The 24,556-nt window shown below is 45.3% G+C and overlaps 1 protein-coding gene across 1 annotated transcript in view; it reads left to right on the top strand.

Moving 5' to 3' along the window:
* AP3M2 (adaptor related protein complex 3 subunit mu 2) overlaps positions 1–24,556 on the top strand; it is a 54,290-nt gene that overhangs the window by 9,585 nt on the left and 20,149 nt on the right. The window contains exons 2-6 of the mRNA XM_063931750.1: positions 7,597–7,905; positions 9,522–9,693; positions 15,347–15,484; positions 16,294–16,379; positions 17,157–17,290. Coding sequence (XP_063787820.1) covers positions 7,633–7,905; positions 9,522–9,693; positions 15,347–15,484; positions 16,294–16,379; positions 17,157–17,290 — 803 coding nt within the window. The 5' untranslated portion in view covers positions 7,597–7,632. The remainder of the gene's footprint in view (positions 1–7,596; positions 7,906–9,521; positions 9,694–15,346; positions 15,485–16,293; positions 16,380–17,156; positions 17,291–24,556) is intronic.

Here is a 24,556-nt window from a genome sequence, read left to right as displayed (position 1 = left end):
GTTCTTACTGTTAACTGGGTATGTTTATCACAAGTTATACGGTGTGATTGGTGTGACTGGTATGAGTCTTGCCCTGGATTCCAAAATCCTTTCCTTGTACTGTCAGCTCTTCCGGGCACAGTTTCTCTAACTGAGGTCTGGAGGAGGGAAATAGAGGGAGGAGCCAGAGCACACCAGAATCTAAATTCTTTCTTAAAGTGCCCATGTCTCCTGCGGAGCCCGTCTATTCCCCATGGTCCTTACGGAGTTCCCAGCATCCACTACGGACTACGAGAAATAGATTTACCGGTAAGTAAAATCTTATTTCTCTGACGTCCTAGTGGATGCTGGGAACTCCGTAAGGACCATGGGGAATAGACGGGCTCCGCAGGAGACTGGGCACTCTAAGAAAGAATTAGGACTGGTGTGCACTGGCTCCTCCCTCTATGCCCCTCCTCCAGACCTTAGTTAGAATCTGTGCCCGGCTCGAGCTGGTTGCACACTAGGGGCTCTCCTGAGCCTCTAGTAAAGAAAGTATTTATTAGGTTTTTTATTTTCAGTGAGATCTGCTGGCAACAGACTCACTGCTACGAGGGACTTAGGGGAGAGAAGCGAACCTACCTGCTTGCAGCTAGCTTGGGCTTCTAGACTACTGGACACCATTAGCTCCAGAGGGATCGAACACAGGCCCAGCCTCGGTCGTCCGGAGCCGCGCCGCCGTCCCCCTTCCAGAGCCAGAAGCAAGAAGAACATCCTGGAAATCGGCGGCTGAAGACTCCGGTCTTCATTAAGGTAGCGCACAGCACTGCAGCTGTGCGCCATTGCTCCCTATGCACACCACATACTCCGGTCACTGATGGGTGCAGGGCGCTGGGGGGGGGGGGGGGGCGCGCCCTGGGCTGCAATTAGAGTACCTTAAATTGGCAAAACAACACATAATATAGTCTAGTAAACTATATATGTGTAAAAATCCCCTGCCATAATATTAATAAAAGAGCAGGAGAAGCCCGCCGAAAAAGGGGCGGGGCTATCTCCCTCAGCACACTGGCGCCATTTCTTCTTCACAGCTCCGCTGGAAGACAGCTCCCCAGGCTCTCCCCTGCAGTTTCCAGGCTCAAAGGGTAGAAAAGAGAGGGGGGGCACTAAATTTAGGCGCAAAACTGTATTGTATAGCTGCTATAGGGAAAATCACTTTCTGTAATAGTGTTTATATAGCGCTGTGGTGTGTGCTGGTATACTCTCTCTCTGTCTCCCCAAAGGACTTTGTGGGGTCCTGTCCTCAGTCAGAGCATTCCCTGTGTGTGTGCGGTGTGTCGGTACGGCTGTGTCGACATGTTTGATGAGGCTTATGTGGAGGCGGAGCAGGTGCCGATAAATGTGATGTCACCCCCTGCGGGGTCGACACCAGAGTGGATGGATATGTGGAAGGTATTAACCGACAGTGTCAACTCCTTACATAAAAGGTTCGATGACATAACAGCTGTGGGACAGCCGGCTTCTCAGCCAGTGCCTGCCCAGGCGTTTTAAAGGCCATCAGGGGCTCAAAAACGCCCGCTACCTCAGATGGCAGACACAGATGTCGACACGGAGTCTGACTCCAGTGTCGACGAGGATGAGACATATACACAATCCACAAGGGCCATCCGTTGCATGATTACGGCAATAAAAAAAGGGGTGCACATTTCTGACATTAACCCAGGTACCACAAAAAAGGGTATTATGTTTGGGGAGAAAAGCAACCAGTGGTTTTTCCCCCATCAGATGAGTTGAATGAAGTGTGTGAAGAAGCGTGGGCTTCCCCCGATAAGAAACTAGTGATTTCTAAAAAGTTACTGATGGCGTACCCTTACCCGCCAGAGGACAGGTTACGCTGGGAGACATCCCCGAGGGTGGATAAAGCGCTCACACGCTTGTCAAAAAAGGTGGCGCTGCCGTCTCAGGATACGGCCGCCTTAAAGGAGCCTGCGGATAGAAAGCAGGAGGCTATCCTGAAGTCTGTATATACACACTCAGGTACTATACTGAGACCTGCTATTGCTTCAGCATGGATGTGCAGTGCTGCAGCAGCGTGGTCTGATTCCCTGTCTGATAACATTGATTCCCTTGACAGGGACACTATATTGCTAACCATAGAGCATATTAAAGACGTAGTCTTATCTATGAGAGATGCACAGAGGGATATTTGCCGGCTGGCATCTAGAATATATGCAATGTCCATCTCTGCCAGGAGAGTATTATGGACTCCGCAGTGGACAGGTGATGCGGATTCTAAAAGGCACATGGAGGTTTTGCCTTACAAGGGTGAGGAATTGTTTGGGGATGGTCTCTCGGACCTCGTTTCCACAGCAACAGCTGGGAAGTCGACATTTTTACCTCAGGTTCCCTCACAGCCTAAGAAAGCACCGTATTATCAGGTACAGTCCTTTCGGCCCCAGAAAGGCAAGCGGGTTAAAGGCGTGTCCTTTCTGCCCAGAGGCAGGGGTAGAGGGAAAAAGCTGCACCATACAGCCAGTTCCCAAGAACAAAAATCCTCCCCTGCTTCCACTAAATCCACCGCATGACGCTGGTGGAGCCAGGTGCGGTGGGGGCCCGTCTCCGGAACTTCAGCGACCGGTGGGTTCGCTCACAGGTGGATCCCTGGGTTCTACAAGTGGTATCTCAGGGATACAAGCTGGAATTCGAGACGTCTCCCCCTCGCCGTTACCTCAAATCAGCCTTGCCAGCCACTCCCCCGGACAGGGAGGTAGTGCTGGCGGCAATTCACAAGCTGTACCTCCAGCAGGTGATAATAAAAGTTCCCCTCCTTCAACAGGGACGGGGTTACTATTCCACAATGTTTGTGGTACCGAAACCAGACGGTTCGGTGAGACCCATTCTATATTTGAAATCCTTGAACACTTATATAAGGAGGTTCAAGTTCAAAATGGAATCACTCAGGGCGGTTATTGCAAGCCTGGAAGAAGGGGATTACATGGTATCACTGGACATCAAGGATGCTTACCTGCATGTCCCCATTTACCCACCTCACCAGGTGTACCTCCGTTTTGTGGTACAAGACTGCCATTACCAATTCCAGACGTTGCCGTTTGGTCTGTCCACGGCACCGAGGGTATTTACCAAAGTAATGGCCGAAATGATGATACTCCTTCGAAAGAAGGGAGTTATAATTATCCCATACTTGGACGATCTCCTTATAAAGGCGAGGTCCAGGGAGCAGTTGTAGGTCGGAGTAGCACTATCTCAGGAAGTGCTACAACAGCACGGCTGGATTATGAATATTCCAAAGTCGCAGCTGGTTCCTACGATGCGTCTGCTCTTCCTCGGTATGATTCTGGACACAGAACAGAAAAAGGTGTTTCTCCCGGAGGAGAAGGCCAAGGAGTTGTCATCTCTGGTCAGAGACCTCCTGAAACCAAAACAGGTGTCGGTGCATCACTGCACGCGAGTCCTGGGAAAGATGGTAGCTTCTTACGAGGCAATTCCATTCGGCAGGTTCCATGCAAGGATCTTTCAGTGGGATCTGTTAGACAAGTGGTCCGGATCGCATCTTCAGATGCATCGGCTGATCACCCTGTCCCCAAAGGCCAGGGTGTCTCTGCTGTGGTGGCTGCAGAGTGCTCATCTTCTAGAGGGCCGCAGATTCGGCATACAGGACTGGGTCCTGGTGACCACGGATGCAAGCCTCCGAGGTTGGGGGGCACTCACTCAGGGAAGAAACTTCCAAGGACAATGGTCGAGTCAGGAGGCTTCCCTACACATAAATATTCTGGAACTAAGGGCCATTTACAATGCCCTAAGTCAGGCAAGACCCCTGCTTCAAAACCAGCCGGTGCTGATTCAGTCAGACAACATCACGGCGGTCGCCCATGTAAACCGACAGGGCGGCACAAGAAGCAGGATGGCGATGGCAGAAGCCACAAGGATTCTCCGATGGGCGGAAAATCACGTGATAGCACTGTCAGCAGTGTTCATTCCGGGAGTGGACAACTGGGAAGCAGACTTCCTCAGCAGGCACGACCTCCACCCGGGAGAGTGGGGACTTCATCCAGAAGTCTTCCAACTGATTGTAAACCGTTGGGAAAGGCCACAGGTGGACATGATGGCGTCCCGCCTAAACAAAAAGCTAAAAAGATATTGCGCCAGGTCAAGGGACCCTCAGGCAATAGCTGTGGACGCTCTAGTGACACCGTGGGTGTACCAGTCGGTTTATGTGTTCCCTCCTCTTCCTCTCATACCAAAGGTGCTGAGGATAATAAGAAAGAGAGGAGTAAGAACTATACTCATCGTTCCGGATTGGCCAAGAAGGACTTGGTACCCGGAACTGCAAGAAATGATCTCAGAGGACCCTTGGCCTCTGCCTCTCAGACAGGACCTGCTACAGCAGGGGCCCTGTCTGTTCAAAGACTTACCTCGGCTGCGTTTGATGGCATGGCGGTTGAACGCCGGATCCTGATGGAAAACGGCATTCCGGTTGAAGTCATTCCTACGCTGATAAAAGCTAGGAAAGATGTGACAGCAAAGCATTATCACCGCATATGGCGAAAATATGTTGCTTGGTGTGAGGCTATGAAGGCCCCCACAGAAGAACTTCAGCTGGGTCGTTTTCTGCACTTCCTACAGTCAGGAGTGACTATGGGCCTAAAATTGGGTTCCATTAAAGTCCAGATTTTGACCCTGTCTATTTTCTTTCAAAAAGAACTGGCTTCACTGCCTGAAGTTCAGACGTTTGTTAAGGGAGTGCTGCACATTCAGCCCCCTTTTGTGCCCCCGGTGGCACCTTGGGATCTCAACGTTGTGTTGGATTTCCTAAAATCACATTGGTTTGAGCCACTTCAGACCGTGGAATTAAATATCTGACGTGGAAAGTGGTCATGCTTTTGGCCTTGGCTTCGGCTAGGCGGGTGTCAGAATTGGCGGCTTTGTCCTGTAAAAGCCCCTATCTGATCTTCCATATGGACAGAGCAGAATTGAGGACGCGTCCCCAATTCCTCCCTAAGGTGGTATCAGCGTTTCATTTGAACCAACCTATTGTGGTGCCTGCGGCTACTCGGGACTTGGAGGCCTCCAAGTTGCTGGACGTAGTCCGGGCCCTGAAAATCTATGTTTCCAGGACGGCTAGAGTCAGAAAGACTGACTCGCTGTTTATCCTGCATGCACCCAACAAGCTGGGTGCTCCTGCTTCTAAGCAGACTATTGCTCTCTGGATCTGCTCCACGATTCAACTTGCACATTCTGCGGCTGGACTGCCGCATCCTAAATCAGTAAAGGCCCATTCCATGAGGAAGGTGGGCTCTTCTTGGGCGGCTGCCCGAGGGGTCTCGGCTTTACAACTTTGCCGAGCTGCTACCTGGTCGGGATCAAACACGTTTGCAAAATTCTACAAGTTTGATACCCTGGCTGGGGAGGACCTTGAGTTTGCTCATTCGGTGCTGCAGAGTCATCCGCACTCTCCCGCCCGTTTGGGAGCTTTGGTATAATCCCCATGGTCCTTACGGAGTTCCCAGCATCCACTAGGACGCCAGAGAAAATAAGAATTTACTCACCGGTAATTCTATTTCTCGTAGTCCGTAGTGGATGCTGGGCGCCCATCCCAAGTGCGGATTGTCTGCAATACTTGTATATAGTTATTGCCTAACTAAAGGGTTATTGTTCTGAGCCATCTGTTCAGTGAGGCTCAGTTGTTATTCATACTGTTAACTGGGTATAGTTATCACGATTTGTACGGTGTGATTGGTGTGGCTGGTATGAGTCTTACCCGGGATTCCAAATCCTTTCCTTGTTGTGTCAGCTCTTCCGGGCACAGTTTCCCTTACTGAGGTCTGGAGGAGGGGCATAGAGGGAGGAGCCAGTGCACACCAGTAGTGCTAATTCTTTCTTAGAGTGCCCAGTCTCCTGCGGAGCCCGTCTATTCCCCATGGTCCTTACGGAGTTCCCAGCATCCACTACGGACTACGAGAAATAGAATTACCGGTGAGTAAATTCTTATTTATTCCATAGCAAGTGATGCCCAGATACTATGTTGGAGGTTACCTGGACTTCCACTACACAGCAGCAAAATATATACTCCTATAAGTTAATATGGCTCTTGACCATACTCACTGCTTTTCCAAACGGTGGGCAGGGTTGGACTGGCCCACAGGGGTACAGGGGAAACCACTGGTGGGCCCCACTGCCCGGGGCCCCTCTTCCTCCTTCTCTAGTGATCAGGTTCCAGACTGTGCACATGAATTATACATTATACATATGTTACCTTATACTACACAGGACTATTATGTATTCTCTACAGTGCATTGCCAATATTTATCTGGTACATTATCATGCACGCACTAGAAGTATTTATATTTTTGTCAAGGGGCCCAACCAATGCACTCACTAATGGTTATGCATTCCAATGTAATGGCTGGCCACACCGACTCTGGAGACTGACCACAACCCTAAACATGGGCCCCTACCACTGCATTCCCCGGTGAGCCCTTCATGCCCTAGTCCGACACTGACGGTGGGGTGTAGGTTACCAATTCTGTTGGTTTGCATATTTTCTTTATTGAGTACTTTTGAACCTTTTCTAAACCATTGAAATTGCTATAGGCAGATGAGGCTTTTTGATCATACATAGATAACATTACTTCTAATTAAAACACTCACTCAGCAGGTCCAAAAATTATTTGTTGATCACTGATATAAAAAGTGTCACTAAACCCATAGGCAAACGCAAGGGAGGGGGGGGGGGGGGGGGGGTTCTGGTTGCCCGGAACCCCCCCCCCCTCCCCCTCACTCTTGCCAAATGGCTCAAATTATGACAACAATAGCAGTGGTATATAATACTATAATTAGAGCTGCCGCCGCATCATGCAGTTTAAGGGACAGTGCAGTGCTGCACATGCCCAGTGGTAACAGCTTCTTCTACTGAGTTTACTGTGTGTGTGGATCCAAGTCCTTAATCAGTGTGCTTTACCAGAGAGAAGCTATAAAGAAGGGGGGACAGGAGCATTATCATGAAGTGGGAGAATGTGTGCTTAGAAAATGAAGTACTGCTTCTATTATGTTTGTGTTTTTATTTATGGTATGTTTAACCTTTTCCTGACTACTTATCTTATTTATATTATTTAAATGTTTGTTACAGCCTAAACCCTAGACCATGGGTCTGCAATCTGCGGCTCTCCAGCTGCTGTGGAACTACACATCCCAGCATGTCCTGCCTCAGTTTTAGCATGCCTTAAAAGCAAAACTGTGGCATGGCATGCTGGCATGTGTTGTTCAACAACAGCTGGAGAGCCGCAGGTTGCAGATCCATGCCCTAAACCATAGTGTTCAATATTAATACTGCATTCAATCCAGTATCCATTGTATGAAAATACCAATGTGTACAATAATGTTCAGGGTCAGTACTAGGTTCTTCTACAGCTGCTCCAGACTCCCACACTTGCTTCAATGTTCCGCAGAGTGGGAGATTGTGGATTGCATTTGGAATCCCCGCTCTAGAAATCCTGCTTTTGCCACTGACTGAACCTGCTTGATGGTACAGTTTGTATCATTGATTGCAGAATGCTGGTTACTTGCAGCCTATCTGTCAGATGAAAGTAATAGTATGTTTTTATTTTTCATGGGCGAGCGCAGAGGTGTCAGAGAGCTACGGTACAGATATCGCCAGCCATGATCCACAGCCTGTTCCTCATCAACCCTTCAGGGGACATCTTCCTGGAAAAACACTGGAAAAGTGTGGTGTCCCGCTCTGTCTGTGATTACTTTTTTGAGGCTCAAGAAAGGGCATCTGAGGCGGAGAATGTGCCCCCGATCATCTCTACGCCTCACCATTACCTCCTGAGTGTTTACAGGCACGCCATCTTCTTTGTGGCCGTCATCCAGACTGAGGTGCCCCCGCTGTTTGCCATTGAGTTTCTGCACCGTGTGGTGGACACATTTCAGGTGACATTCACTAAGATAATGGCCTTCTGTCCCCTGTAGTGGAAGCATGGGAATGTGTGTTCCATATAGACTCCCTGCTTCATTGGAATGTGCAGGAAATATATAGACACCCTAACCCAGTGGTTCCCAAACTGTGTGCCGTGGCTCCCTGGGGTGCCTCGGGACACTTGCAGGGGTGCCCTGGGTTGGTGGTCCAGGACCAATTCAAATTATTTATGGTCAATATAAAAGGCAAAACTAATGCTGGTGGCTGTCAGTCATAAAATATGGGGACAAACAGAAGCACATCTTGTCCCTCACCACAAAATTGAGCTTAAGGATGACATATACACACAATCTACTTAGTTTAATATTTCTTTCTAAATTTCTCAATAAGAAATTATTTACCTAGGGGTGCCGTGAAAAAAATTCTGATACTCTAGGGCACCATGATTCAAAAAAGTTTGGGAACCACTGCCCTAACCTCATTATACTTTATTTGTGTGTACTTTTCTTTCTCTCTCTCTCTCTCTTTGAGGGAGATTGGTCAAATCTTGGAGAGCGATAAAGTGGAGAAGTTGTTCATAGCAACCTCTCAGCTTCTGTCATTTTTCTTGCACAGGCTGTAAAATAACAGCTGATTGGTTGCTATGGGCAACGTCTCCACTTGATCTCTCTGCAAGATTTGATAAATGTGTCTCTCTCTCTCTCTCTCTCTCTCTCTCTCTCTCTCTCTCTTTCTCTCTCTCTCCTTGGGGGGGATGCATCATGTATTGCATAGTCTATGCGATACATCCGCCCCCTTTTCCATGCATACAGGTGTTTTTTAAAGCTGTATGCATAAATATTTACGCTCGGGACAGCTCTTCCTATAAGCTGGCCTGTGCAATGTGAGGTTTTCTGGGTGTATGGCCTAGGAGTCTATTACACATGTGTGGCCATTGCCCAGCGCATGTGTAAGCTGTGTGGAGACGGAGAGGATTCCCTTTGGATCCCTCTCTGGGGATATCTACAGAAAGATTCCCATATGCCTCTACAGGCAACGCCATCTATAGATGCTGTTGCTATAGATGCTGTTGCCTATCGGGAAACGTTTAGCTCTCCAGAGCATGGTACTTGTGGAGACGGCAGAAAACATCAAAGAACTGTAGTTTTTGGAGTTCAGATCGTATTTTAGTGCTTAGTATAATTCGTCCATACTTTTTTTTTTTGTCTCTCTCTTCCTCTTTCTACCCATTTCACTTTTTTAGTTCTCTATACATAATAGCAGCAGAGTTTTCATTACCTTTGCTGGGGTGCTATGCCTTGATGTGTTACTAATAATGTACATGTAGCTGTACAAGAGAAACAATATAATAAACATCGATTTAATCATAAATCCATTAAGATTAAGGTGCCTTGTTTGGGGATGTAGTCAGTGCAAATTCACAATTTAGAGATTTGGGGGGGGGGGGGGGGGAGATATGTATCAAAACTAAAAAAGGACAGCCATCACGTTTATAGACTGAACTTGATAAATGATAGCTAATTTCTGCTACGGGTAACTTCTCCACTCACTCTCTCTAGAAGATTTGATACATCTCTCCTTTACTTTTGTCTCACCCATGTAATTACTCTCCTTCTTGCATTGTTCTAAGGATTACTTTGGCTCATGCTCAGAAGCCGTCATCAAGGAGAACGTTGTAGTGGTCTATGAGGTTCTTGAGGAGATGTTGGATAATGGGTTCCCTTTGGCAACTGAGTCTAACATCCTGAAAGAGCTGATCAAGCCCCCGACCATTCTTCGCAGTGTGGTGAACACCATTACAGGTAAGAGCCAATGCAGGTTCATTTACTATGTGCAAATGTACAGTAACTCATTGCAGCATTCTCATTACAGCACAGTCTACTTCCCAGCCCGGGGTCTTACTGTGGTAAAATAATCTGCACCTTGTTTTGTGGGATTGTGGATCCATCTGTAAATGAGCATTGTGGAATAATGCTCGGTGCACACAGACTCTCAGGCCATGTCCTGGTTTTTTTTAATATTTCAGTTTCCCCGCTAAAAATATTGTTTTTTGCAGCATAATTTAAATTAATCACAAAAGGTGTCATTTGGACTGTTTCTAGCACATGTCTTATTTGTGCTTAAAGTGCTTGTTATACATTAGTTGAAGAGCAACTAAAACTATGGGTGTGATTCAGGCCTGATTGCTGCTGTGCGTTTTTGCAGGCGATCAGGTAATAACTGCGCATGCATATGCACCGCAATGCACACGTGTGTCGGCCACCAACAACGCACATCGCCGGTCAGCGTCGGGATGGTGCGAAAATTACAATCGCATGGGTGATTGACAGGAGGAGGCCGTTTGTGGGTGGTAACTCGCTGTTTTCTGCTAGTGTCCGGAAAAACGCAGACATTCTCAAGCATTTTCAGGCAGGATGTGTGATGTCAGCTCCAGACCCGATCAGTCTGGTGTGATCGCACTGTAGGAGTGTCCTGGGCTGCGCAGAGACTGCACACACTGGATTTTTGCAGCTTGGCGTATACATGCGATCGCACACTTGCACGGCGAATTTACACTCCCCCTGGAGGCGGTGACTATCTGATCGCATGACAGCAGCCCAGCGATCAGGTCTGGATCACCCCCCTGTGTTCCATTGACAGTGTAGAACCAGGCCCAATCACCTCCTTACGGGGTGGGTGAACCAACTATGGGCCTCATTTAGAATGAGTAATACATTTGTCTGGAAGGTGGGATTTTGCACGTTGGTAAACCCTTGGAGACAAATTTGAAATGTGCGTGCAGGTATAGAATTGGGTTAGGGGTTCAGTAGGAAAGTAAAAGCGCTCAGTGGTTGCGGGATACAAGCATGAGCAGCCAGTATTTTAATAATGCATTTGCACCCCTTGTATAACGGCATCATTTGTGCAGGTGTAAATTTGTATTAACTGTAATTGAGGTCATGCGTGTCATTCTACATATTAACATCTCTAGCTGCGAGTCCAAAGCGCTAACATGTTCTGTAGCAGGAATGTTTTAGATAATGCAGAATTCAGCAAATAGAGTTCAGAAGAGACCGCTAATATGAAAACATAAAATAACTAAACAAATGTATAAATTACATATAAGAGTTTGACATAAAGTGACTAAATAAGTTGCAAAAACATTACATTGCACCAACTACGCATAATATTTAGTCCCTCTTTCCAAAAACAGTAGAATTGTTGTGGGTTTCATGGCGGGGACCCCAGATTGTAAGCTCACATAAACAGCTCTGTCTACCATCAGTGGTAAATTTACTAAAGCTTCTAAGGGGGTCATTCCGAGTTGATCGCTCGCTAGCAACTTTTTGCAGCGCTGCGATCAGGTTGAATCTCGGCAAAACTGCGCATGCACCGCATTGCGCAGGCGCATCGTACAGGTACATAGAGGAACGGTGCTGGGCGATGGATTTAACGAAGAATCCATTCGCTCAGCCGATCGCAAGGTGTTTGACAAAAAGAGGGCGTTTCTGGGTGTCAACTGACCGTTTTATGGGAGTGTTTGGAAAAACGCAGGCGTGTCCAAGCGTTTGCAGGGCGGGTGTCTGACGTCAATTCCGGGACCAGATAGGCTGAAGTGATCACAGCGGCTGTGTAAATCCAGAGCTATTCAGAAACTGCAAAAAAACTTTTTTTGTGCCGTTGGCTGCACAGGAGTTTGCACACTTGCAAAGCTAAAATACACTCCCCCATAGGCGGCGACTATCTGATCGCAGCGCAGCAAAAAGTTGCTAGCGAGTGATCATCTCTGAATGACCCCCTAAAACAGAATTTGAGATGTTGCACATAGCAACCAATGAGATGCTGTCCATCATTTCTCTATTGCCTTTTAGAAAATGATAGACCGCATCTGATTGGCTGCTATGGGCAACCTCACCAATTCTCTGTTTTAGAAGCTTTAGTAAATTTACCCCTCAGTGGCCGGTCTGAATCTTCTTCACCAAAATAGTGCTGTATGTCCCTCTTCTGTTGCACTGACTCCTCAGCGCTGCTGCACTTTCTTTATAAACGAGGATGATGATAGTTGGGGAGATGCCGGAGCTATAAGAGACACTTGTCTCAGTCTGAGAGCCAGGAAAGATTACAATTGAAAAATTGTAATTTCAGCTACTGTCCTCTTATCTTCATCTCTGTTTTCGGCATTTGTATTTTGGGGGTCATTCTGACCCGATCGCTCGCTGCAGTTTATCGCAGCGATCGGGTCGGACCTGCGCATGCGCCGGCGCATGCTGGATGGCCAAAGGCCGTTGTTTTGTAGCGATCGCCTCTGCCTGATTGACAGCAGAGGCGGTCGCTGGGCGGGAGGGGGCTGGACGGCGGCGTTAAGTCGCCGTTTAGGGGGCGCGGTCCGGCCAATGCAGGTGTGGCCAGACCGTTGGGGGGGGGGGGGGGGGGAGGCGGACAGGCAGAGGCGTTCGCTGGGCGGGAGGGGGCTGGTCGGCGGCGTTAAGTCGCCGTTCAGGGGGCACGGTCCGGCCAACGCAGGTGTGGCCAGACTGTTGGGGGGAAGCGGGCCGCGGTGGCCCGGGCAGCGAGGAGGTTCTCCCGGCCAGCTAAATTTGCTAAATTTAGCACGGCTACAATCAACTCGGAATGGCCCCATTTATTTTCTGTAAGTAGCATAGTTATTACCATGGCTTTGGTGCACACTATTTATCTGTTCTATGGAAAGTTACTATCCAGTTGATCTTGCGTAGCTTAAAGTCTTCAGGAAATATGTTTACATTAATATAAAAAGACTGAAACAGACAGAATCCAATATGGATTCTTTTGGGGCACTGGTAATAACTTTAGTCTATCTTTATATATAGTTCATTCATTACTGTCCTTCGTACTCTCTCCTGTCCTCTGCCCATGTACATACTCTTTTCTTTTAGACCTAGTACTCATATTAGAGACTGTTACGTGGAACAGTATTGGCTGCTTTTGCAAAATTCAGTTTCCCTACAATGATCCAGATTCAAACTTGTCTTCTAATTAAACTAATACCGTCATTTGGTCCTGATTGGCTCATGATACTACTCTGACACTGCGCGATCAAGTCATTTGCTAGAATAATTTCTAGGATCTTTTCAAATAACAGCTGAATTTACCCTCACAGGTCCATCGTTCCATGTTGTACATTGACTATTGCTAAGCAACCTATTTCCTATCATTTCATCCTCCTTTTGTGAATATAGTTATAAAACAGTTAAGACAGATCAACTTACACATCATCTTCTACAGGTTTCCTACGTTGTCATTTAGGGACTATGGGGGAGATATATGAAGCTGTGAAAAGAGTGGAGAAGTGAGCCAGTGGAGAGAAGTTCCCATGGCAACCAATCAGCTGCTACCTATACTTTTATAGAATGCACTTGATAAGTGCCACCTCAAAGCTGATTTGTTGCCATGGGCAACTTCTCCACTGGTTCACTTCTCCACTCACTTCATACATTTCCACCCCCTGTATTGACAGATTTATTCCTCTTGCTATATATGACCCTAAATCACAGCCAAACGCAATGCCGATCTTCATGTATTTGGTTGATTATTTGTAACTGCACATGTGCGAGAATTTCAGGTAGCTCCTGCAGGGCATGCGTTACCCACAGGTGCTGTTGTGATAGATTGAGGTGGTAATATAAGTGATGGGTGCTCCAGACCCACTCAGTGGGTGGGTTATGGGAGTGTCGATGCAAGTGGCTGCATTCTCAGCAAACAGCTGCAGGCATAGGAAGACATGGTCAGATGGAGACACTGCACATGCCATAGGGCTGAGGCAAGAGTCCATGGACTGACTGACGGTGGCATATAAGGCTGCACCAATCACTGTTACGGCGTGCATGGGAACTAAAAGTGAACCTCTCAGTCCTTGCACTTTCAGCCACACGGATGTACACAAGGGGAGGACTTTGTAGACCATTTGCATAAACTCACAGTTGGGCGACTGCCAAGGAACGCTGTTGCATGCACAACTCAGAATCGGACCCCGTGTGAGAAAACTGTCTGCAATTAGACTCTATGTTTTCCAATTTGCAATCTTCAGCATTTACTAACCGGACTTTAGTTTTATATTATTTTATCTCCACGGTGAACCTTAAGGGCCATATTTACTATGTAGCACTTTTTCATAGCTGCCGCGTCTTTGGCAGTTTCAGACGATGGATTTAAAGGAACTTAAAGATGTTTTTGAATTGAATATAATTTCCTCCCCCCATTACTCTCGTCTAGATGTAGCAAATTAAATGCTCCCCCTTATTACGTTGAATACTTTCTTACATAACCACATGGGTTGCCCTTACCTAGAAATGTTGCTGCCGTATAGTACAGTAATTACTTTCTACCATGTTTACATATTTAAAGAAAAAAAAAAACCTTCAGTTTGCTCCCTGCCTTTATATAAGAGAACATTGTCCCAGACTAGGAGCTTCAGTGCTTCTCTTATTATTTGTCACCCTTTCTAAAATCTCTAAGTTTTTGTAGATTACTCACAAAGGGTTTTATGAAATGTTACCGTGTTGTGGTCACTTCATCACCTGTACATTAGATACAGTGGGCAGGATGTACTAAAAGGAAAATGCAGCCAAAAATCCGAAAACTGCTGTTTTGGGAATTTGTTGGCATTTCCCACAGGTACCAAGCTTCGGAATGTGATACATTCTGGAGCTTGGTCCCGGTTGGTAACACCATATTTATATGGCGTTACGCAATAGAAGCCTATGGGCTTCTTTTACGCATGGTGCCGGAGAGGGATCCAATCCCTGCACCGCCAGTGGTAGCGTGCGGCACTCTGTGCATGCGCAGAAGGGCTCGCGGGTTTTTAACCCGGAAGTCGTTCTATCGCAAAGGACAGCTCTTATCAAGAGGACTGTCCTTTGCATACCAGCGTTAATAGTGGTGGGATGTATCACATTACAGATGCGATGCTTAGTACATCCTGCCCAGTATCTGTTCTGTGAGCTTGTATGGAGCCCTAGCGCAGCACTCTGGTGGGTTCTTCTACACCTTGTGAAACTTTCTGTTTAATAACATAGCGTAACATTGTTTTTCTTTGCCTGAACCACTAGTGTCATTATCCTAATTTATCTGGAAAGTTAAAATCATCCACGAGGGAGGAGCACGTTTTTCTTCAATCTGTAATAACAATTACATTTTTGGAGTGAAATGTCTAACGTCATGTAAGAACTGTGTCCGCTCCGGTGAAATTAATCCAGTGTATAGGTCTCCTATGCCTCTGGGCAGACGATCGGCTGTGTCTTGTTTCGTATACACCCCTCCCCCCTCCTGTTCTTTCAGAATGTACAACTTTCTCTTCCCAATTCTCTGGCCACTATTGACTTATAATTCAGTGTGGGAAGTAAAGTTGGGGAAGACATTGTGCAATACACTGACATTCATGAAAGAGTGGAATTATTTCTTGTAAGTTTGTTTTAACTTAAGTGTTTTGTTTTGCAGGCAGCTCCAATGTGGGTGACCAGCTCCCCACAGGGCAACTCTCGGTGGTTCCATGGAGAAGAACTGGAGTGAAGTATACCAACAACGAGGCCTACTTTGATGTCATAGAAGAGATAGATGCTATTATTGATAAATCAGGTGGCTGGTTCAGATACCTAGAACATCCTGGCTAGCAGAGCTGTTCTCATACACAAGTGACCAATGCTGAGGTGAAACCATTCCATAAATAGAATCATCTTCCTTCCCCCTAAAAGGAATTACGGTTGTGTTAGCAATAGATATGTAGGTAACCATAGGAGTATGATGTATTATGTGCCGCTAATACATCTTCCTTCAGGTTATACAGTCAGATATATGAATAATGGCAGAACACATCCCAGTCTATATATCAGTCTCCCAGTACCGGTCTGTCTCTTGGTAATTGATATTAGCCCTAGCCAATAGCAATTAGTGATGGGGCTTCACAACAATGAGCCTGATTCATAATGCATGCAGGTCGGCCACATTACTTGTTCGGAAACAATTGTCACCGGTATTCAGGGTTGCATTGATCTATGTGACCATGCTGCCCCCATCCATCTACTGGCTAATGTAGCTGTCAGCACTATCAAGTATAATTCCACCAGCCCTAAATCTGGTGCAAGAAATCAATCTGGATTCAAATGGATCTTTGTGTATGCTCAATTCTTACATGCCCAAGAAACGTCCTCCATTTACGTGGAAGCGCCCAGTTACACCCAGTCAGCCACCATCGAAGATGCGGATGAGATGCACAGGACTCTGAATCGCCCATAGTCGCTCAGTTGTGTGTGTCCGGACAGTACACATGCGCAATATGAAAAATTGCAAGTTGCATCCGTTAAGTTCCATCTGCAGAACTGACTTGTGATTACAATTTTCCTTAATTGATGAGGTCGGTGATGATAATTCTCCCTCCCTTCTCGTAGGATGCACCGTTACAGCTGAGATTCAGGGTGTGATCGACGCTTGTGTGAAGCTTAGCGGCATGCCTGACTTAACACTGTCCTTTATGGTAAGTTAGATGGTGAATGGTGCAGACACACACAAAAGGTTTTTACATTTCAGTTCTAAGGGGTAGATTTACGCTTCTAAAAATGAAACATAGTAGTATTGTCCATAGCAACCAATTGACTTTAACAATTTGCTTTGCTTGCATAATATGCATGCGCTCCTGGGAATCAATAAAACTTTAAATTATAAACAACATCTTATGTAAAATTATAAACAACATCACATGTAAAATACACACCAGCATAATATATGTTGGTTCAACAGAAAAAAACCCTATCTGAATCAGTCCTGCATTTGTAGTTGGCCAATTACAAGTGGATCTTCACGATTATTATAATTATTACGTGAAGCATGAAAATACTTTGGTTGCTGTAGTACCTGTCATAGCCTGTAGGTGGTGCTTAGAGATTACATTTATATCACTGACTTTTTTTGAACAGCAATAGCTCTCATACTGTTTATAGAAAAGGACTCTTTATAATCTCTAAATCTAAATCTCCCATAAAATGTGAGCCAAACGTGTGAACTTTACTCCCATATAAATGAAACAATGTCCTTTGTTTGTGTTTTCTTTAGATAATATGTGATACATTGTATTTACTTTGTATCAAATGTAAACATTGCAGATCAAAATTGGATACAGTGATGTTTTTAAAATTATATACATTGAATGTTCATATTTTAAAATATGTATAACATAGATTTCTATTTATAAAAACTGCAACACTGTCTGCGCCCACTATATGATGTCTTCATCCTGGCGTCTCTGTTTTCCCAGAATCCTCGTCTCCTTGATGATGTCAGTTTCCACCCCTGTGTGCGCTTTAAGCGTTGGGAATCAGAACGGATCTTGTCTTTTATCCCACCGGATGGTAACTTTCGACTCCTGTCCTACCACGTCAGTGCCCAGAAGTAAGAAGGGGAGAAGAAAAATAGTACAGAGGGGAAATTCATCTAGTGGGGCAGATTAAAATATTCACAGAAGCCACCGGAATGGATCCCGATGGCTGCCAAGGATTAGCAGCTGAAGGCAGATTCTGCTCGCAACCTACGGAGATGTGAACAGAATCTCCTACAGTAATAGGCGGATAAATGCACAAAGGCTAATTGAATCCACCTCATAGTGTAGTGTTAAATGAGAATAACAATACATGATTGTAGTGTATGAAGCATTGAGATAGACAGGTATCTGTTCCCATACACTGACATAACATAAGATTGAAGAAGTTACAGTAAGCAGTTTTCTTTCATTTGCGCTTTTTCTGCTTACTAGTTGGGTATGATGGTATTAATATCACTAGCTAACTTTCTTTTTTTACCCATAAAAGTGCTGTAATCCTCCATTTCCCTTTTGTGTTTTTTAATTAATGCATAATATGCATATTGCACTATATATATATATATATATATATATATATATATATATATATATATATATATATATATATATATATTTATTTATTATTATTTTATCTCTGTGTTATACTAAAGCCACTTGTGGAGCTGGGATTACAGTAGATGTATACATTCTTTTTAGCTCGGTCTCATAATCCCTCTGTCTCCTCCCAGTGCCCAATTGGGAATTATGTATATGTGTGACAGTCCTCACTCAAATCAGTAGTTTGAGGACGTGGCCTAGTGACAAGTTGGTGTCTTAGAGGATGAAGATTCAGTGAGGTATCAATATTCAAAAAATAGTCGTCATTCCTTGCATAAATCACGTATATTGAAACCACAGCATGTAAACAATGTTCCAAAGCACAATAACCAGTACGTTTTCATCAGAGTAACAAATACATGTTAAAAACGTGCCCACTTAAGTAGACATACACTGACTGCGTGTTACTGGCAGCCATGTGAGTATACAGCACGGTCTCCTAGGATACTGGCTAGGTACGTTCCAGCCCTAGCAACCCGCCAGGTTTCCAGGCAAACCAGCACACTGACTTGTGCACCCCCCACTTTACAAGGGATACACAGTAAAGAAAAAGTAAAAAGTACAACATCCAACTTATGTGGGAAATACACTGCCTACACTGATGCTGAATAGCATAAACATAAATACATGTCTACATATAAATGTGATGTGCAGGACACGTGAGCTAGAAGTGACATACTGTATTTGCTACAATGTCATAGCATGAATATAGTTATATGGTAACTACTTTGTACCTTATATCTTATATTAATAGCACATACATTTATATGAAAACAGCCCCACACAATTTTGCCATTCAGACACCAGGGAGAGATAGAATCGAATCTAAAGATCCACAGACCAGCCACTAACACAACACTCCAGGAACAAGGGTCAGTCCCTGGCATCCATTAAATCTAAAATAATTGATCAAGTCCTGTCGTCTATATGGGATGGGGACAGAGTCGCATTGGATCTTTAGGTGGATGTCAGTAGGATTGTGACGCTGGTCTGTTACATGGTGTTTCACTATATGTGATTTATTCATGTTTCATTCAGTATATTACTTACATATGGGGGTCAGTCCAACTGGGAGCAAGTTTACACCAGAGAGAATGTTTCATGAAACTGTCATATATCGTGTGAATGCGCGCAGCCTAGAAATGAGATATACAATTAGAAATGTGCAACTTTTCTGCAAAATGTGACCTGGGAGAAGTGCATGAAAATATGGGATAATCATCTTGGACCCCAAAAAATGACAACTGAGAAAGCAGGAGCATATAGAAGGCTGCTAGTGGCCATAAGGGAAGTACGGGAGGTCTTTGAAAGGTGTCAAGTGGATGGTTGTTTGTAATTTTTATTATTGGTTGATACATTATAGCAATGTTTTTCAGCAAATGAAAGTCTTTCCAGCAGTTGGGGTACACAAAAAATGTCTTTGTAGTAATTTATTTTTCATCCACTAGGGGTCACTGGAGTACTCTTGGGATATGGATAGTGCGATAGCAGGGATAGGCATATTTCAATGTGTAACCCTCCTTCCCATCCATACCCCCAAGATGCCTCACTGCTTTTTGCGCCTTCATAGGATAGCACGTTCTGGACTGAACTCCAGACTTTTTTTATTTTTCATTTTTAACCACAGCCCTTCCCAGCTTATTAAGAGGCTTGGGTCTGTGTGTGCTGTTGCAGGCAGCTAAGGCTTGTCAGCGCTTGGAGAGAAGCCCTGCCATAGACCACCTTCAGCATAAGCTGATTCCAGCCTAGGCTGAGGGAGCAGGACAGAGCTTGCTGAGAAGCCCGTCGTTGCCTCCGGTTCCCGGCAGCAGGTAATAGCGGGGGTCAGCTCATGCTGCCCCGCTCAGTGTGCCCGGCTTTTTTCTATTGCACGCTCTCCACAGCCTACCGCTGTGTACTGTGTGTGGGGGAGATTCCTTATGCTGCTGCACTGCACTTCCCCACTGTGAGCGGGCGGTCGGCTCCCGCTCACTCTGCAATAGGCAGTTGGGGGGTGAACAGCTCCCCTCACCAGAGGCAGACAGTGGTCTATTGTTACTTGTGTAATGCATTGTTAAGCAAAACCGGCTATTATTAAAAAAAAAAAAAAGCACATTGTGTAGAAGCCATTTTAACACTAACTTCCTGCTTCTTCCTACAGGATTTGGTGTTTGTCCTACAACACACGGCCACTGAAGGGGACAGGGGTGTTAGTAAGCTGCACAGTAAACACAAACATCACATTTAGTGGGTACCACAGTGTGGTGCACTCAGTATATATACACTACAGTTATATGGTTTTACTGAGTCGTACGGACTTGTGTTTCACTGTTGTGCTGTCTGTCTGTGTGCAAGATGAGTAAAGCTAATGCAAAATAAAAGAAGCAGCTAGTCTGTGATAATGTGTTATGAGATGAAACTTCCACTTGCACAGTGTGTCTTGCAAATATGGGTCCAAATATGGATGTCTGCCCTGATCCTCCTTAGGCGATGATGGCAGGTGTGATGGCTGATTTTGCGTCAGAGTTGTCAGCTGCCTCGCGATCTATGTGTGCTGCAAAGATCACCCAAGGTCAATGCCGTCTGAGCAGCCACATTTCTAGCATTGCATTCCATGATTTTACCCTCTGACAATTCAATGTCAGGTCTTGTATCTCAGGAAAAACATGAGGAGGGTGATTTGGGCCAGTAGTCAGATAGTAAGGTCAATGAGGCCCGGCCATTGATGATCTCTTCAAAGCGGTACGCCAGTTGCTAGATTTTACTAAGACATTGGGGCAGATGTATTAACCTGGAGAAGGCATAAGGAACTGATAAACCAGTGATAAATGCAAGGTGATAAATGCACCAGCCAATCAGCTCCTAACTTTACATATTGGAGCTGATTGGCTGGTGCATTTATCACCTTGCATTTATCACTGGTTTATCAATTCCTTATGCCTTCTACAGGTTAATACATCTGCCCCATTGTTTGCTAAGAGACAAAGGGCGACTGTGTGTTTTCCTTTTTCATATTCTCCTAATAAGCAGCTGGCGTAGGCATGAAAAAATCCAGATATACGTTTTCTATGCCAAAGCGATTTCTGTTTACCCTTTTCCATGTTATGACACCTAAATGGGAAAATGCACCAACAGTGGATTATTCCGTTTTCAAAACTTTCAAATTAACTATTCCAGTCCCAGCTGCAACGATGCTAAAATTCCCGTCGGAGAGTAAGCTGGAGGCCATGTTAAAATCCATATATACAGCAGCAGGAGTGTTGCTGAGACCTATTTTAGTTGGAGTTTGGGTTAACAAGGCAGTAGTTGCATGGGTGACACAACTCGGGTTAAGCCTGCAACAGGGTCTTTCCTCACACCAGATTATTCTTTTCGCCGATCACATTTGTTACTCGGCTGAGTATTTAGGTACGGCTTCTATGGATGTCTGACAGGTTAGTTCTCGGCTTTCAGCTTCACTAATTACGTCCCGACGGGGGCTTTGGTTGCAAAAATGAGGAATAGAGGCGTTTGCCTTATACTGGCAATATGTTATTTGGCCCTGAATGGGACAAATGGATTTCTCAGGCTACTAGGGGAAAGTCTGTTTTCCTACTGTTGCCCGCACCAGTTCCTAAAAGACAATATGCTAGATCAGCGTTCAATTTTTCTAGACCTCAGTCTTTTTGATGCCGTGCTCGAGAAACAACCGTACAGAGTAGACGTGGTAGAGTACGTCGTGTTCAACAAACCACTAACCGTTGTCAAGACACAAAGCCAGATGACAAACCAGTGGCATGACGGGCTTCCAGCCCATCTTGAATCTGCAGTTGTGGTAGCATGTGTTCAAACATTTCACTTGGCGTGGTTTCAGTTTCACACGTCCACAGATGGGTGGATCCACAATTTAGTTCGATTGCCTACCACTGATGCGGTTTTTCAAGACAGCTGTGCCTGTGTCAGCAGACAAGAAGGCAGTTCTGCAGACTGCTATTCAGTCTCTTGTAGATTCAGCAGTTTTATCAGGTACCTGTGCACCAACCAGGTCAAGGGTCTATTACAATCTTGTTGTAGTACCAGAGCCGGACGGCTCGGTCACTGATATTAAACCTAAAGGGGCTCAATCAGTACGTCTCTTACTAAAAATTTAAAATGGAATCCCTGCGGTCAGGGATTGCAGGTTTAAAATCACAGGAATTCATGATGTCGCTGGATCTCAAGTATGCGTATTTACACATTCCAATTTGGCCGCCGCATCAGGCGTACTTAACGTTTGCAGTACAACAAAACCAGTATCAATTTCGGGCACTACCGTTTGGCCTCTCATCAGCTCCTCGGGAATACACAAAAGTGAAGTCTGTGATAGCTCATCTCAGATCCCTGGTAGTGATAATAGTTCCGTACTTAGACGACCTTCTCATCAAGGCTTCGCCTCAACAAATACTCCTTCAAAATGCCTTACTGACGTACAATATACTAGTTCAGCACGGTTGGCTTGTCAACTTTAAAACAAAAAAAAATCAAGCCTGGTCCCGTTGCAACAAATTAAATTTCTAGGCATGATTCTGGATACGGTATATCAACGCATTTATCTGCCAGAAGAGAAAGCACAAAGTATTCGTCATCTAGTGCAGTTAGTGCTCAAACCACGGACTGTCTCAGCGCACTTGTGCATTCGACTGTTAGGAAAGATGGTGGCGTCTTTCAAAGCACTCCAGTTTGGAAGATTTCACTCACGTCCTTTTCAGCTAGATCTTCTCGCACAGTGGTCAGGCTCTCATCTACAAATTCATCAGATGGTGCAGTTGTCTCCAAGAGCCAGAGTATCACTATTCTGGTGGCTCCAAATAAAAAAATCTCACCGTGGGGAAAAGGTCTGGAACTGGATAATTCCAACAGCAGATGCAAGTCTCAGAGGTTGGAGAGCAGTAGTCCTACATTGTGAGCTTCAGTGTCTATGGTCAGACCAAGCAAGATTACTGTCAATAAATGTCCAGAAGTTGCATGGCCATGCGAGAAGTTGCTAGAATTCTCAACTGGGCCGAGCATCACCAAGTGAAATTATCGGCAGTGTTAATTCCGTGAGTGGACAACTAAAGAAGCAGATTATCTCAGTCGTCAGGATTTTCATCCAGGAAAATGGGCTTTACATCCAGCAGTGTCCCAGATGTTAGGCCAGCGGTGGGGTTACCCACAGGTGGATCTAATGGCATCTCGCCAAAATCATCAGACACCCCAGTATGTGTCCAGAACAAGAGATCCAAAGGCAGTGGCAGTGGATGCTCTCATAATAGTGTGGCCGTACAACCATATCTATTTCCACCATTTCCGCTGCTTCCTCGGTTGCTAAAGTGGATCAAAAGAGTCCACAACCGTCATACTAGTGGCGCCTCGTTGGCTGCGGAGAGCGTGGTTCTCGGATCTTGGCAGTCTACTCGCAGATGATACACGGCCGCTTCCGCTACATCCAGACCTTCTTCAACAGAGTCCGCTCTTTACCCCGGCTGCGTTTGATGGGCTGGCTGTTGATACTGCTCTTTTTAAGTCGATAGGGCATTCCAGAGTCTGTTACACCAACCATGTTAGGTGCTAGAAAGCTAGTTACAGCAGCTCATTATCATAGCATATGGCGAGCTTATATTGGTTGGTGTGAAGCTTGCAAGTTTCCGACATCTTTCAGGTTATCCCATCTTTTCGTATTTTTACAGAAGGGATTAGATGGAGGACTACGTTTAGCCACACAAAAGGTGCAGGTTCTGCTTTGTCAATTTTCTTTCAGTGTCGTTTGGCTCTTTTGCCAACAGTGCATACGTTCCTGCAAGGTGTCCTTAGAGTTCAACCTCCGTTTATACCACCTACATCTCCATGGGACTTGAATCTAGTTTTAGACTTTATGTAGTCCTCACTTTTTGAACCCTTACAACAAGTGGATGTTTAGTTTTTCACTTAGAAAACAGTTTTTCTCCTAGCCTTAGCTTCGGCAAGGTGTGTTTCAGAATTAGGTGCATTGTTATGTAAACCACCGTATGTGGTGTTTCATGATAACTGAGCGGAAATTCGGACAAATCCTGCTTTTCTACCAAAGGTAGTATCTTTTTTTTATTCACATAAATCAACCAATCGTAGTTCCTGCTTTCTCACAAGGTTCAGGAACTCCAGCTACTTTGAATGTGGTTTGTGCGCTTCGCATTTATGTAGCGCGAACATCAACAGTACATAAAACAGATACATTGTTTGTTCTCTCTAATGCTGTCAAGATAGGTTGGCCAGCTTTCAGACAGTATTTGGCTAGATTGATTAAGCTAACCATTCATCAGGCTTACTTTCATACTCGTTTACAACCACCTGCATCTATTTCAGCACATTCCACGCGTTCTGTGGGAACATCATGGGCAGCAGGTCGTGGGGCTTCCACGCTATAACTTTGCCGTGTGGTTACATGGTTGTCACTGCACATGTTTGTGCACTTTTACAAGTTTGATACTTTTGCGGCTTCAGCATCTAGCTTTGGTCGTCTACTGTTACAGGTGCCAACCAGCTCTCCCACCCAAGGGGGAAACTTTGGTACGTCCCAAGAGTACTCCAGTGACCCCAAGTGGATGAAAAAGAAAATAGGATTTTGGCACTTACCAGATAAATCCTTTTCTTTGAATCCACAGGGGGGCACTGGACACCCACCCAGAGCAGTTTCACCTGTATTGTGTTAGGTTCTGTTTATACTTATAGTACACATTATCACCTGCTTGTTTAAAGGTTAAGGTGATTGTTATCTGTTGTCATTT

Source organism: Pseudophryne corroboree, chromosome 6 (assembly GCF_028390025.1).
Source record: "Pseudophryne corroboree isolate aPseCor3 chromosome 6, aPseCor3.hap2, whole genome shotgun sequence".
Lineage (NCBI taxonomy): Eukaryota > Metazoa > Chordata > Amphibia > Anura > Myobatrachidae > Pseudophryne > Pseudophryne corroboree.
This window is presented reverse-complemented; position numbering and strand designations above follow the sequence as displayed.